The 14,733-nt window shown below is 35.3% G+C and overlaps 1 protein-coding gene across 1 annotated transcript; it reads left to right on the top strand.

Annotated features, from left to right (window-relative positions):
* The first annotated feature begins 10,710 nt into the window (after positions 1-10,710).
* On the top strand, positions 10,711-11,379 carry LOC138887542 (serine/threonine-protein phosphatase 7 long form homolog). The gene has a single exon (XM_070169302.1). The coding sequence runs from the start codon at positions 10,711-10,713 to the stop codon at positions 11,377-11,379; it is 669 nt and encodes a 222-aa protein (XP_070025403.1).
* Positions 11,380-14,733: the final 3,354 nt, after the last annotated feature.

Here is a 14,733-nt window from a genome sequence, read left to right as displayed (position 1 = left end):
CCTTACAGGGTGTTTCCTGAAACAAATGCCATCTTTGCCCCTATTTCAAATCAAAGAAAATCTTATCAGTTTAAACGTGGCGGTTAGTTGTGGCATTCTTGTTGGGGGTGGTTTTCTCTTTGCTAGGCTCTGCTTTGTTTCAACTGCCTTGAACATGGTCGAAGGATTGTTTTGACCTTCTGGCTGATCCTTAACTGCAGGATCCCCAACTGTTGTTCTCCATTTCTGACCTTTCTGTCTGAACTCGTATATCTCCCACGACATTACTGAACCATTCCACCGATTTAACTTTTGCTTACACCATATGTCCCACTTTTCATCATATCATCTCTGGCATGTTCTAGCCGCATTTTTCTTTGTGCAATTTCGAAACTGGTAGTAAGCTTTGAAATTCCTTCTTATTTGTTGAAATAAGGCTAAACTTGGAAAAATTAACAGCAATGAAATGCAATGATTTTGGGAATTAAGAATAAAGAAGAAAATCCGAATTTGGATGACTGTTGGAGATAGGAAAAAGGAACTTATCTGAGTGGAGTCACTGGCACCAATGATCATGGTATGCATTTTGGATTAATCGGCCCAGTCTATTTAACCAATCTCTTTTCCAATTGTTTTACTTTGTGCTCCAAGATGTTCCACAACCCAATTTACTTTTCGCCAACTTTACGGATCTTGTTCGACTTGCAGTTCCCTGAAGGGTTTTCACCGACAAACCTCTCTCATTTGTTGATTCCTCAATTCTTTGTCGCCTGATGGTGCCCGTGAAGGTTTTCACCAATAAGACTCTCTCATTTTTATTTTCTCTCAGCTTTCGTCGCCTCATGGTGCCCGTGAGGGTTTTCACCAATAAGACTCTCTCATTTTCATTACTTTCCCTGCTTGGACCAGAGTGTTACCCTGATATGAATCGCCTCTATTTGCTCGATTTGGCATCTCTCGAAAACTGATCGGAATGTCTTTCTTTGGACCGTAATATGGGCTTTTGGATGGGGTTAGAAAGAAAGAGTATCAAAGGCTCAAAACAATTTGACATGGGTTTAAAATTACAACTTTTGGAATCACATTTCTTATTACAAATACAACATCTGCCCCAGTTTCTTGCTTGGGGATCTTTTGACTTTTATTTTACTATGACCGAACCGTAAAGCTGCCTACATATCCTTAACAGGAATCAGGTCAAACGTAGTTTACACCTGAATTTCCTTGTTGTTATACTTTTCACTTCTTTTCTTTTCCCTTTTTCTTTTCTTTCTTTTTCTTTCTTTTTCGTGATTGATTCCAAAAGAGGGGTATAAAAGAAATAAATAAGGCTCATAAAGGGGAAACAAAGGGTAAAGTGTTTAGATAGCAGAACAAATTGCCTTCGTCATTTCAATCTTTGAAATAATGCAAAATACAAACAATCAACAATTATAACAAAGAAATCATACATAATATCTTTTTACTGCATCAGAATTGATAGTCATGTCTATGCATTTTCCTTCGATATCTGTTAAACATAAAGCACCATTGGACAATACTCTGGTTACAATGAATAGCCCTTGCCAATTCGGGGCGAACTTTCCTTTTGCCCCAGCCTGATGTGGAAGGATGCATTTCAGCATTTGCTGCCCCACTTCAAACTTCCGGGGATGCACCTTTTTATTGTATGCTCTTGCCATTCTCTTTTGATACAACTGGCCATGACCCACAGTTGCCAATCGTTTTTCATCAATCAAGCTCAACTGCTCCAAACAGGTTTTGATCCACTCATCATTATCAATCTCAGCCTCATCGACAATCCGAAGGGACGAGATTTCAACTTCCGTAGGTATCACTGCTTCGGTTCCATATACCAACAAATAAGGGGTTGCACCTACTGAAGTATGGATAGTAGTGCGATAACCTAGCAACGCAAATGGCAATTTTTCATGCCACTGCCTGGAACCTTCTACCATTTTTCGAAGTATCTTCTTTATGTTTTTGTTGGCTGCCTCAACTGCTCCATTCGACTTGGGGCGATATGGGGTGGAATTGCGGTGTGCAATCTGAAACTGTTGACATACTTCTTTCATCAAATTGCTGTTAATATTAGCACCATTATCCGTGATGATCACCTTTGAGATTCCAAATCGACAGATGATATTTGAATGAACAAAATCGACCACTGCTTTCTTGGTTAGAGACTTGAAAGTTTTGGCCTCAACCCACTTGGTGAAATATTCAATGGCTACTAGAATGAATCTATGCCCATTGGATGCTGCTGGCTCAATTGGTCCAATGATATCCATGCCCCAAGCAACGAAGGGCCATGGTACTAACATCGTGTGCAATTCTGATGGTGGAGAATGAATCAAATCTCTGTGTATCTGGCACTGATGACATTTGCGCACAAAACTGATACAATCTCGCTCCATGGTGAGCCAATAATAACCTGCTCGGAGAATTTTCTTTGCCAGCACATATCCGCTCATATGTGGTCCGCAGACTCCTGAATGTACTTCGGACATGATAGTCGTAGCTTGTCTAGCATCTATGCATCTTAACAATCCAAGGTATGGTGTTCTTTTATACAAAACTCCTCCACTTAAGAAGAATCCACTTGCCAACCATCGAATTGTTCTCTTTTGATCCCTCGTGGCTTGCACTGGATATATCCCCATTCTGATGTACTCCTTGATATCATGGAACCATGGTTCGCCATCAAGTTCTTCTTCAATCATGTTGCAGTAAGCATGCTGATCTCGTACTTGAATGTGCAAAGGATCGACATAGGCTTTGTCCGGATGGTGCAACATTGACGGTAGGGTAGCCAAAGCATCGACGACCTTATTATGGACCCTTGGAATATGCCTAAACTCCACTGATCGAAACCGTTGACAAAGATCATGCAAACATTGTCGGTATGGTATGAGCTTCAAATCGCGTGTTTCCCATTCTCCTTGAATTTGATGTACCAGAAGATCCGAGTCTCTTAAGACCAAGACTTCCTGGACATCCATGTCTGCAGCTAGCCTTAAACCCAAAATGCATGCCTCGTATTCAGTCATATTGTTGGTACAATGAAAACGAAGCTGAGCTGTAACAGGATAGTGATGCCTTGTTTCAGAAATAAGCACGGCTCCCATTCCAACTCCTTTCATGTTAGCAGCCCCATCAAAGAAAAGTTTCCAACCTGGTTTTTCGGCCTGTTCTAGCTCGTCAATATGCATCACCTCTTCATCGGGAAAATAAGTCCTCAGTGGCTCATCACCTAAAGCAACTACACATTTTTCAACTTTGCGAGGACCATAGAAAATTCGCTAAATGGCATACCTCGAATTCTAAGGATTTAAAATTAATTAAATGAGAGCCATGAGTTTTGATGTTTTATTGTGGATGGAGTGATATAAATTGATAAGTACAAAAGACCTAAAGAAATGGGTTAGCTACATGTATATCACTGGAGCCTTTTGTTATAGCATACTACAATTCAGAAAGGTGGAGTTGGCATTTATGTGAAAATAACAAAAGACAAGTGTCAGCTTTGGGTTCATCTCCATATCATCTTCAAAAGACCGACTTTCGTTTTCAAATTCTAGAAAGAAACTAACAAAATTTTATAACAAAATAATGAATCTTAAATGAACATATGAGCACAAAAAAAAACCATGCTGAGAACTATTCGGATGAACCAGAAGGAACAAAACAAACATGGACATACAAAAATGCATTTTTAAACTTGATTATAACAAAGAACACTTAAAGTAATTAATTTATTTAACACTATGCTAAAGAAGAAAGTTGTAGTATCACCACTATAACTTCTACAGTACCATTTTGAAGCAGAGGAAGTTGAATCTTCACATGATTAATTTAAGAAAATATGCAGCCAATAACATAAACTGAAGATAAGATCCTTCCACTAACACAATCTATTTTTTTTTACATCTTAATGTTGACAAATTGTTCAACTTCACATACTTCTTTAAATTTCAAAATATGAACATGGTGCTACATGAGCTTGAAATCTAAATGTAAACAAAACAATACCTGCTGGTTACAAGTCATGAGCCAATAAAAATAAAAAGAAAAAGAAAAAAAACGAGACAGAGTTATGAACATACTAAAATAACGTTAACATTTGCAAATCTCAATTCACTCAATCAAAGAAACATCATTCATGCGAACAGATTAAATACGAAAGAAACTTTATCAAAAGAACCAAATCAATTTGCTTCTGCTTCAATAAAGATGCTCTGACATTTTTTAACTCAAGAGCTTGAATTACATACCTACAAGAGAGTGAATTCAAATGAATAAAATCTGAAAGTTGTAGAGTCAATACAACAGCAACAACAAAATCTCTATCAACTCTTCTTCAAACCCAAGATTCAAGGCCCGAAATATTGAAAGAAAAATTTAATGAAAATTTTCAACCTAAATTTCTCTCCTCCCCCTCTCTTCTTTTTTTGCTTTTCTCTTCTCAAATTTTCTCTTCTATTTATAGCAAAATTTTCGAGATTTTTTTTAAAAAAATATTTTATAATTTTATTATTTTTTAATTAAAAGAAATCCCACTTACAAATTGCTTTTAATTTTTTTATAAAAAGAAATCCCACCTTTCTTTACTTTTATTTTTTAAATTCCAACTTTAATTACTTTTATCTTATTTAAAATCCCACTTTTTTTACTTTTTAAAAGAGAATTCCACTTATTTAACTTTTCTTAAAAAAACAATCCACTTTCTTTTGCTTTTCTTTTAAAAATGCTACTTTCTTTTACTTTAAATTTTTTTAATTTTCAGATACCTTTATATTTGTTTTTTAATTCCAACTTTCTTTTACTTTTTATTTTTTTAAAATTTCCACAAAACTTTACTTTTATTTTTTTAATTTTCTACTTTCTTTTACTTTTTAAAAGAGAATTCCACCTACTTTTACTTTTATTTTTTTTATTCAATACTTCCCTTTTTCTTATTTTTTACATCACTCCTGAAAATTAAAAAAAAAATATTTTTTCGGGATTTTTTTATTATTTTAAAATAAAAATAAAAATAAAATAATATTAATAGTAATAATTCACCTTTTAAATTTTATATTTTTACCCTATAATAAAAAGTGTAACAAAGCTAAAAATTGTAGGTTAAAACTCCTAAAATATTTACATAGAAGAAGTGATAAAAAATTAAATATTATCAAAAATTAGGTGCTCAGAGTATAGATCATGCCAAAAAAAAAAGAACGGATAGCCTTAACATACCTGAACCGATTCTCTTTTGCGGAAACACATAACGGATGATCGAAGTAGAGAAAAATCCGTATGATATTCTTGAGAAAGATTGTACCGGGCTTCTTTTGAATTAGCATAACACGTTGGATCTTGTAACATTTCTCTCTGAAATTTCACGTTGGATCTTGTAAGGTTTCAGAGAAATTTTCACGTTGGATCATTGTTATTCCTCTTTTAATGGTATAGAAATGTTATTTGCTTAACTTTGCAAAGTCATATACTTTTCCAATAAAGAGATCAAGCAATCTTTACATGTAAACAAGTTATCGCTTTGTCTAGAGACTCATTTTGTATAATTTGCCACCTTGGCTAAGCTTATGCCATGTGGCAATCCCAAAAAGACTCTTATCCACTTAATATCATAATTATCTCCACTATTAATCAATTATCCACATAATTAAGGACTATCTTAAATTACTTAAAATATTATCCACTTTTAACATACCTTATACACCTTACTATCATGGTCATGTGGTACCTTATATGGCACTAGCCCATAAATACCGAGTATTTTATCTCCGGCCGTATTTTATCTCAACATGTCAAACTTCGACAAAATTCATTTTCTTCAATTTGCTTACCCTCTCACCTTCACGAATTTACTCATCACTTGTTTGAAATAGCATAATGCTTATAATTTCAAAATAATCTCATTCCCGAACTTACGTTGATTAACTTGCGGCGAAACTTTAACGTATGAAAATGCGGGATATAATATCTCATTTCCGAGCTTTCATCAATTTACTTATGTCGTACTTTTATGTACGAAAACATTGGGTGTAACACGTAGTAACTCTGATTCTCCTTGAGAGATTCTAAATATATTCGCCTTCCTACCTTGGACTTTTCTTGCTCCAGTATGAGCTTTGATGAAAGAATCTGTGAGTATTTCAAAAAAATCAATTGAATGTTCTGGTAAGAGTGAATACCAAGTTAGAGATTGCTTTGTTAGGGTTTCGTCAAATTTCTTTAGCAAAACAGATTCGATCTCATGCGGAACCAAATTATTTTCCTTTATAGTTGTAGTGTAAGTTGTGATGTGCTTCTGTGGATCCGAAGTTCCATCGTATTTTAGAATATCCAGTATCTTGAACATCTTTGTAATTAACTCCGAGGCCTCACTTGGTTTGAATGGCAATTGAGTATACTTATTTGAATCCGGGCCCTTCAATACCAGAGGTGCCCCTGGGATCTGATCCATCTGAACGTGGAATTATTTAGCGTTCTGATCCATCGAATCATTCATTTCCCTCATGAAACTCATGAGTTCGGTTTCAAAAGGATCATATGTGTTGTTATCATTCGTGAATCCATTGTCTGCACCACCTGCTTGATTATCATTAGATCTAAACTCGTCCCTTGAAGTGATGTTACCAGTTCTTTGTGATGTCTGATTTGCAGGCACGCTGGGAGTGGCTCGAACTCCTCTATCGGAATTATTTGAGGCAAACGATAGCGCTTGCAGGAGCTCAGTCATTATCTGATCTTGTCTTCAGAGATGATTCATGATTTCCTTTGTTCTGCTCTTAAAACTTTTACCGTTTTGACAGCGGGTTCATCATCCACATCATTAGGAGTAGGACTCCTCGCATGCCAAGTATTTCGTTCATTCCGGACCAGAGTCATCTCATTTTCATCAATGCAGATGTCACTAGTCGAATCATCATGTTGATCTCCACCACGAAAATTATCCTAGTGCTCATTGTTTGTCCTAACATTGAGTGAGTTATTGAAATCATTAAGTACCATACCTATTTTTGTTTTACTAAAAAAAACGTAAAAGTATATTAGTAAAATATGAATGGATCAAAGTAATACCGCAATTGTCTATGTCCCACTGTGAGCACCAAACTGTTTACTTGTAATGGTACAGTTAAATTTATTACGTGGTTTCTAGATACATAAATTAAATTGATCCACAAATATTAAGTAATGAAGAACAAAAGTAAGAAAATACGAGCCTGGCCTTGAATTGAACTTCTTTGCAAGCAAAAATAATATCAATAACAAAGAGCTTAACAAGATGATGTTAACAGAAAGTAATATTAGCACAAGTATTTCATGTCCTTCCATGAATACAAATTTCTCTATTTATAGCTAAATTAGGGGAGACAAGACCCCTAAATTAAGCTCCATTTTAAAGTGAATAAAGACCCCTCTTAATACCCGCATAACGGTTGAATGTAAATACTAAAGTTTCCTGTAACTGTTGCTCCTTTAATGACGCCTTCTTCAACCGGCATCTTGCCTTCAAATTCTTCTCTCCAGTCTTGGTGACATTGGGACTTATGCAACACCGGCCACATACTTAGATTTGGTGTCAATTATTTGCTGACTCATCTCCTACATATCTTTACTGCCCCGTGTTCACTTGACGAACATCCACCGGTCATCTGCTAATTTTACCCTAATACATTATCATATGGGGGTTTAAAGTTTTAAGTGGAGTAATTGCTTTTCAACTATAGGATAAACGTTATATTTGTGTGAGGACCATTTTGCGAATGGGTAAATTGAGGGAATGTTTCATTTGAGTAGTATATCAAATTTAATAGTCAGATCCTTTATGAAATTCCGATAATGTAAAAGAATTTGAAATGCAGCCAAATAATAGGAGCGACCAAATCTGAAAGTTAACTGCAGAAGTTGAAGTGTAGCAGCTGCGGTGCACCAGGGGCGGTCTGACGAGTTTTGTGGCTTAAAGTTAAACTTTACGAGTGGCCTTAACTTTTTTAAAAAAAATTATTTATTTATTTGAGGTTTATTTTTCTAGAGTTTCTTAAATACAAAGTTATTAATAGTTTTCTCATAATCAATAACTCCTAATAAGTTTTTCTCAATTGACAATATAGCTAATTTATTTAATCTTTATTGAGACATTATTGATCTTAGGTGAGATTTTATCAATTTTAATATTGAAAGTTTCTTTCCACCGAAGCGACGGAAACAAAAGTTATTAACGTTATTCCATAAGCAATATAGGCATTTGAAAAATAATCAATTTTTTTTACTTAACTGAGTGTATCAATTAAACTGTTATCTTCTAATTGTACTATTTTTGTTAATATATTTAATTCCGAAAATAAATCTAAACCATCAATATCGAATTGATTATTATGCTTTAAGGAACATTCAAGATTAAGGCAATATTTTTTTAAAATTTTCATCATCTAGTGATCTTAATTTTTACCGCTAAATGGAAACCCAAAAATATTTTCATATGTTTTGAATTGTTCAAATCTATTTTGAAGTGAAAAAAATAGTCTTGTCTACTATGTATAAAGTAATCATCTCCAAAAGACTCTTCGAAAGATTTTGAGATTTTATTATCAATATTTTCATCAAATTGTTACTTATTATATATCATATGTTTATTATGAAATTCGGGTTGGATATTCATTTCAAGTGCAATTTTCTTTGCAGAAATCATAGCAGTTGAAAATACTTCTTCTTTATACTTGTTAAAAAAAGAAATGAAACGTTTTTACTTCACAAAACCTTTTCTAAAACTTATACCTAGCCTATTAGGTGTAACAAAAAATGGGGCCTAAAATAGCTATATTACTTGCTTTATGAAAGGGCCGCCCCTGCGGTGCAGCAGTTGCAATTTGAAGGTGAATGAGCAGTCTATTTATAATGTGGTGTATCAAAGTTTTACAATAAACTGTCACACAAAATGCTAACCTAAACAGGAGGACATTATCTACTAGTGTAAAGAACTTAGTTGGATGTTGCAGCTCAGTGCATTAGAGATTAATGTTTTTTTCTTACCTTTGGAAAATTATGACATGGTTTTTAAGAGTTTGAAACTTTTTTGATGCTTTTTTGGACAAAAAGCACATTTCTAATGCTAAAAAAAAGTTACATAATTATGTAAATGCAGTATTATACTGCGTTTTACTTTAACGGAAAGTTAGTCGTTAAAGTAAAACGCAGTATAGTACTGCGTATTATTTAAAAATTATTTTTTTAACTAATTCGCAGTATTATACTGCGTTTTACTTATAATTTGGGCCCAACTATATTTTATTAAAGCAATTCGCAGTACTATACTGCGTTTAAGTAAAACGCAGTATAATACTGCGTTTAAATAAAACGCAGTATAATACTGCGAATTGCTTTAATAAAATAAAGCCCCTTCTTCTTCCTTGGACAACGACAGAACCGACTCCCCCATTAAAAAAATTTCGAGCACTTATGGTTCCCCTCCCCCCCCCCCCCCCGCGTCAAAGTTAAAAAAAAAATTTTAGGCCCCACCCGTCACCTAAAGAGCAAGGAGTGTAGGTCCCACACACAAGACAAACTTTGGATTCCTTCTTTCGGGTGCAAAAATTCGATTTCAATCAAATTCAAAAAACTTAAATCGAGGTATTTCGATTTTGTTTATGTCGAAACTCGTATAGTACATGCATATTTGTATTGTTTAATGTGTTTCCATGTTAATTTGTGTTATGTTTGTGTTTAAATTTGTATCTTATTTATACCCGGATTGATTTATTAGCTTTGGTACAAAAAATTGTTAAAATTTGATAAATTATTTGTATTGTTAAAAAATTAATATTATTTATTTTGTTTGTTGTTCATATTTGTATTTTATGTTAGTTGTTTTTATATGTAATAGTGACCTTTTAGCGTAGTAAAATAAATAGCCTTTTAGCGTAGTAAAATATAGAGCCTTTTAGTGTAGTAAAATATAGAGTCTTTTAGTGTAGTAAAATATAGAGCCTTTTAGCGTAGTAAAATATAGAGCCTTTTAGCGTAGTAAAATGTAGAACCTTTTAGCCTAGAGTCTATGTAGTTTAAGTATGTAGTAACTGCAAACTCTATCCAATTACACTTTACAAAATCAATTATTTAATTTATAACAATAAACTTACAAAAGTAACAAATTAATATATGTTGTAAAATTAACTCCAATATCGAGCCTGAAACCCATACATAATTATACAGTCCAATATTAAACATAATTAATTATTTAATTTACTAAGCTAACAAAATTCTAAAAATGTTGAAATTGACACACATAATAATTAAGGATAACTTGGTGCTACCGGGCCTCAAATATCGAGCCTGGAACCCATACATAATTATTCAGTCCAATTCAATAATTTTTAATTTAATTTCTTAAACTAACAAAATTCTAAAAATATTGAAATTGACACGCATAATAATTAAAGATAACTCGGTGCTATCGGGCCTCAAAAATCAAGTCTGGAACCCATACATAATTATTCAGTCCAATTTTAAATATAATTAATTATTTAATTTATTAAGCTAACAAATTCTAAAAATGTTGAAATTGACACGCATAATAATTAAGGATAACTTGGTGCTATCGGGCCTCAAATATCGAGCCTATAACCCATACATAATTATTCAGTCCAATATTAAACATAATTAATTATTTAATTCCTTGAACTAACACACACAATTAATTTTATTCAAATTATAGTAGACGACATGGACTTTCCTCCGCCTGCGCATCCTGGACCTGCCGAGGATCAGCTACTAGTGTTGCAGGGCGACCATAGGTCCTCCTTTGTATGGGAGGGACAACTATCGATGCAGGCTCTCCGCCCCAGGAGACCTGACGATTTGTGGGAGTTCATCGCGGAGCATCCTTTTCATGACCGTGTAGTCGCGCGCCTACAGGCTACGGGCTTCTATACGATTTTTGAGCTTGGACGGATGCAGCTTGATTGGTCTCTCATCACAGCCTTGATAGAGTGGTGGCGACCGGAGACACACACTTTTCACTTGCCCACTGGAGAGGCCACCATCACGCTGAAGGATATTCAGGTTTTGTACGGGCTGCGCGTAGATGGACGGGTCGTGGCACTGCCCCAGTACATTAGATCCATGACGCGTGCACAGTTTTTGGATATGATGGGGCAGTTTACTAGTTATAGACCTCAGGGTGACGCCGGGGGTAGTCGCGTTGCTTTGTCAGCCATCAGAGATCATATGGCTGTTTTGCACCCAGACATTACCGGTGAGACGGAGGATCTCCATATTGAGAGGTACACGCGGTTGGTGCTGCTCCTGTGTTTTCGGGTGTGTCTTGTTCCCGAACACTTCGGGGAGTCTTGTGAGTATGCGCTTTCTCCATCATCTTCAGCAGCTGGATGATTTACCCTAGTACAACTGGAGTGCTGCTGTTCTTGCATACCTGTATAGGAGCATGTGCCGGTCGAGCATGGGCCCAGCGGTGGACATATATGGTTTTCTACCCCTCCTACAGGTGACAACATTTTCGAATACTCTGTTCATTACTCCGAATTCTATATGGTCGAAATGACTCATAAATTTTACATCAACCTTTTATCTTAGGTTTGGGCCTGGCAGCGGATCATGCCGTTGCAGCCACCTCTACCACCACTTGCGCCCGGTGAGGCTTATCCATTTCTCCCTCTAGCTTCTAGGTGGATTCTCCGGCGTGGGAACTACCGAGGGACCGATGCTCATTTATTGCTCAGCTGCCCGTTTATTGCTCAGTCGATCGACTGCTTTGGAGCACCTCCGTCCCGATGATCTTCTTCGATATGGTTGAGTATCATGCCGTAAGTTTAAGGTTAACCGAACGCCTCCTATCACTCATTTTTTTACGTAACAACGATACCAATTTATCGTACTCCATAGTAAGCGGCAATTTAACATGACACTGTGGAGGTGAGCTATACCTCACAAAGTTATTCTCCAGCACAAGCTCACTCCCCCATATAGTGAAACCCTTATTTTTGGCACTTCAAACATTGTAAAAAAATGATTGATAAGAAAAAAAGAGAAGTATGAACGTAAGTTTGAAGTAAAGTATTGAATGGATTTTCATAAAATTGAAACGCCTTTAAATAAGGCAAGTCCGAGCTTGGGGTGTAGAATTTTTCTATGTAAAACGCAGTACAATACTACGTTTTATGTATTTAAATTATTATTATGTCAGTTAATTGGTGGGGCCAAAAATTAGAGTAAAACGCAGTATAATAGTATATTTCAGTGTAAAACGCAGTATTATACTACGTTTTACAAAAAAAACAAATGTTCTCTGCATTCCTTCAGAATTGGGCATTAATAAGTGAAATGCAGTACTGTACTGCGTTTAAGTAAAACACAGTATAGTACTGCGAATTAGTTAAAAAAATAATTTTTAAATAATACGCAGTACTATACTGCGTTTAACTTTAACGGCTAACTTTCCGTTAAAGTAAAACGCAGTACTCTAGTTATATAACTCTTTTTTTTAGCATTAGAAACGTGCTTCTTTTTTTTCGGACTCTGGTTTTTAACGGGTAGAGGCCACTGACAGTTGGAGATATCAAGATTGAACTCTCTTACGCCAAAAAGCTCTGGCTTAGAAGTTTTACTTCTGCTAACCAGACATATTAAGGGTAACGAGTTCAATAAACCGGCAGCATCAACTACCAGTAGTCATCACAAAAGAAAGCTAGCTCATAGAGATCATGTGTAGATTACAGGAAAGTCAAAGGTTACTAGGCAGAGGCTGTTAGCTTAATGTTAGGTTCATTCATCTGTATATGTGTGTGTAATTTGCCTATTCATAAATGAGGATCAGTTTTTTTCACTTCTCCTGGTTAGCATTTCTTATTTATAGACAAATGGACAGGTAATGTTTTAATTTAATATTCCTCCATGTAATGACTAAAATAAATAATCATTCGTTAATTGACCAAAATCAGTTTCAGAATTCAAACAGAAAGTTCTGTCGAGATGCAAAAAAAACTGAGTAGTTCTATTTCATATTTGCAATGGGCTTTCTTTCACCAAAAAAAAAGACATCATCTTCAGACTATTTTTATAGTATATGACCGTTTAACCAAAAATTTGGGTCTTTGGTCAAAGCTAAAAAGAAATTCGGGTTACTGATAATCAGGAGACGAAAATAAAATACTTTTGAGAATGATGGTAAAATAGCAAATAATTTTGTATTTCAATGAGTTCCCAATAGTATTCTGTGTCCTTACAAATGATGATACTTATTCCTTTTATAGGTCATTCTAGGTAAAGGAATGAAGCCTCAGCTTTAATGATATAATTATGAGTAATAAATGATATTAAATAAGCCGTTATACAATCATTCCTATTAAATACCAGTTTTCTAACGTATCAGGTATTTAATAATGAATTTGGACTCCTTTCTGTCATCAGATCTTTGTCTTTAATGCCTTCTAATCCGTTGACTGTAAATGACTTGAATTGGTACGAGACTCGTATCTGTACTTCGTCTCGTGCCTATTTAAATTCCTCTTCCCGTGGCTGTCTCCATCCGTGCCTCTTAGTCAATTGTTGCGCTTTGACCATTTAACCAAACCACGTGTCATGCCACGTCATCTTTAATATAAACTCAATTTTTTTCCAATACAGATAGTCCCCCCACTTTCCATTTATTTATCAATTAAATAATTGGGAAGTGGATCTTCATAAAAAAGGAATTTTCGCCACAATTAATGCTTATGACAATATTAACGCCTCAGTAGTCTTTTCCATTTAATGTTCCGCCCATGTGTCATTTTCTGATTGATTCTGCTATTTATACCCTTTTTCAAGACTTTTTCATTCTCACTATTCACGAAGTGATAGTTGCCTTTATTATAGGCTTTCCATCATTGCACTTCTAAGTTTGACGGTTCCCATTATATACATAACTTTTTCTTCCTTTGTCTTCTTCACAAATCTTCAGCAAACACTTTCTTCTTTATTTCTACTTTCTTTCGAATTATCCTTCCTAACAATGTCTTCTTCAAACCCTAACCGTAAAAAAGTTCCGATTCTAGACCAATTCCCCAACGCCCCTGTTAGACACAGAAGAGGCGGAGGAGGTAGGCTTCGAACAGGGTTAGAATCTACTCGAGGCGGCTCTTCTGGTTCTTCTTCAAGGAGTTCTATCCCAAAGGCCCCTCTTCTAGAAGTAGAGAAATTCTTGATTCTTCTCAAGAACCCTCAGTTGATGAGATAATTCCCAGTGATTTGTCTTTTGAAAGTGACAAAACGTCTCTTCAAAAGCAAATTGCAAATTTGGAAAAAGCCGATACTTACCCTACAATAGTAACCGAGCTTACAATCCCCACCATAAGAAAAGATTGTAACTGGAAGGATAGTCTTCGAATGTCAATTCCTTCCCCAAATCAGAGAATTTCCTCCTTTAGAAGTGGGTATTCTTCTGTTTATACTTACCCCTTCACTTTAGGTTTTAATCCTCCGATTGACCCAGTTATTCTTGATATTTGCCGTTTCTTTACAATTTGTTTGGCCCAAATCGGTCCACTAGTGTGGAAAACAGTGGCTTGTTTAAGATACTTATCCTCCAAAGCCAATGTCAATTTCACCTTCTCTCACCTCATTCATTTATACCACCCTAACTTAATACGCCATGGGGTTTTTACCTTAACTGCAAGGATAAAAAAAGTTCTGGTAAATCCTGAAGATGACAAAGATCGTGGATGGTATATCCGTTACGTTGCTATTCGT

Source organism: Nicotiana sylvestris, chromosome 3, assembly GCF_000393655.2.
Source record: "Nicotiana sylvestris chromosome 3, ASM39365v2, whole genome shotgun sequence".
NCBI lineage: Eukaryota > Viridiplantae > Streptophyta > Magnoliopsida > Solanales > Solanaceae > Nicotiana > Nicotiana sylvestris.
This window is presented reverse-complemented; position numbering and strand designations above follow the sequence as displayed.

What these genes read in the sequence shown, in the direction of transcription:
- LOC138887542 (XM_070169302.1), top strand. Translation starts at nt 10,711, where the DNA reads ATGGACTTTCCTCCGCCTGCGCATCCTGGACCTGCCGAGGATCAGCTA.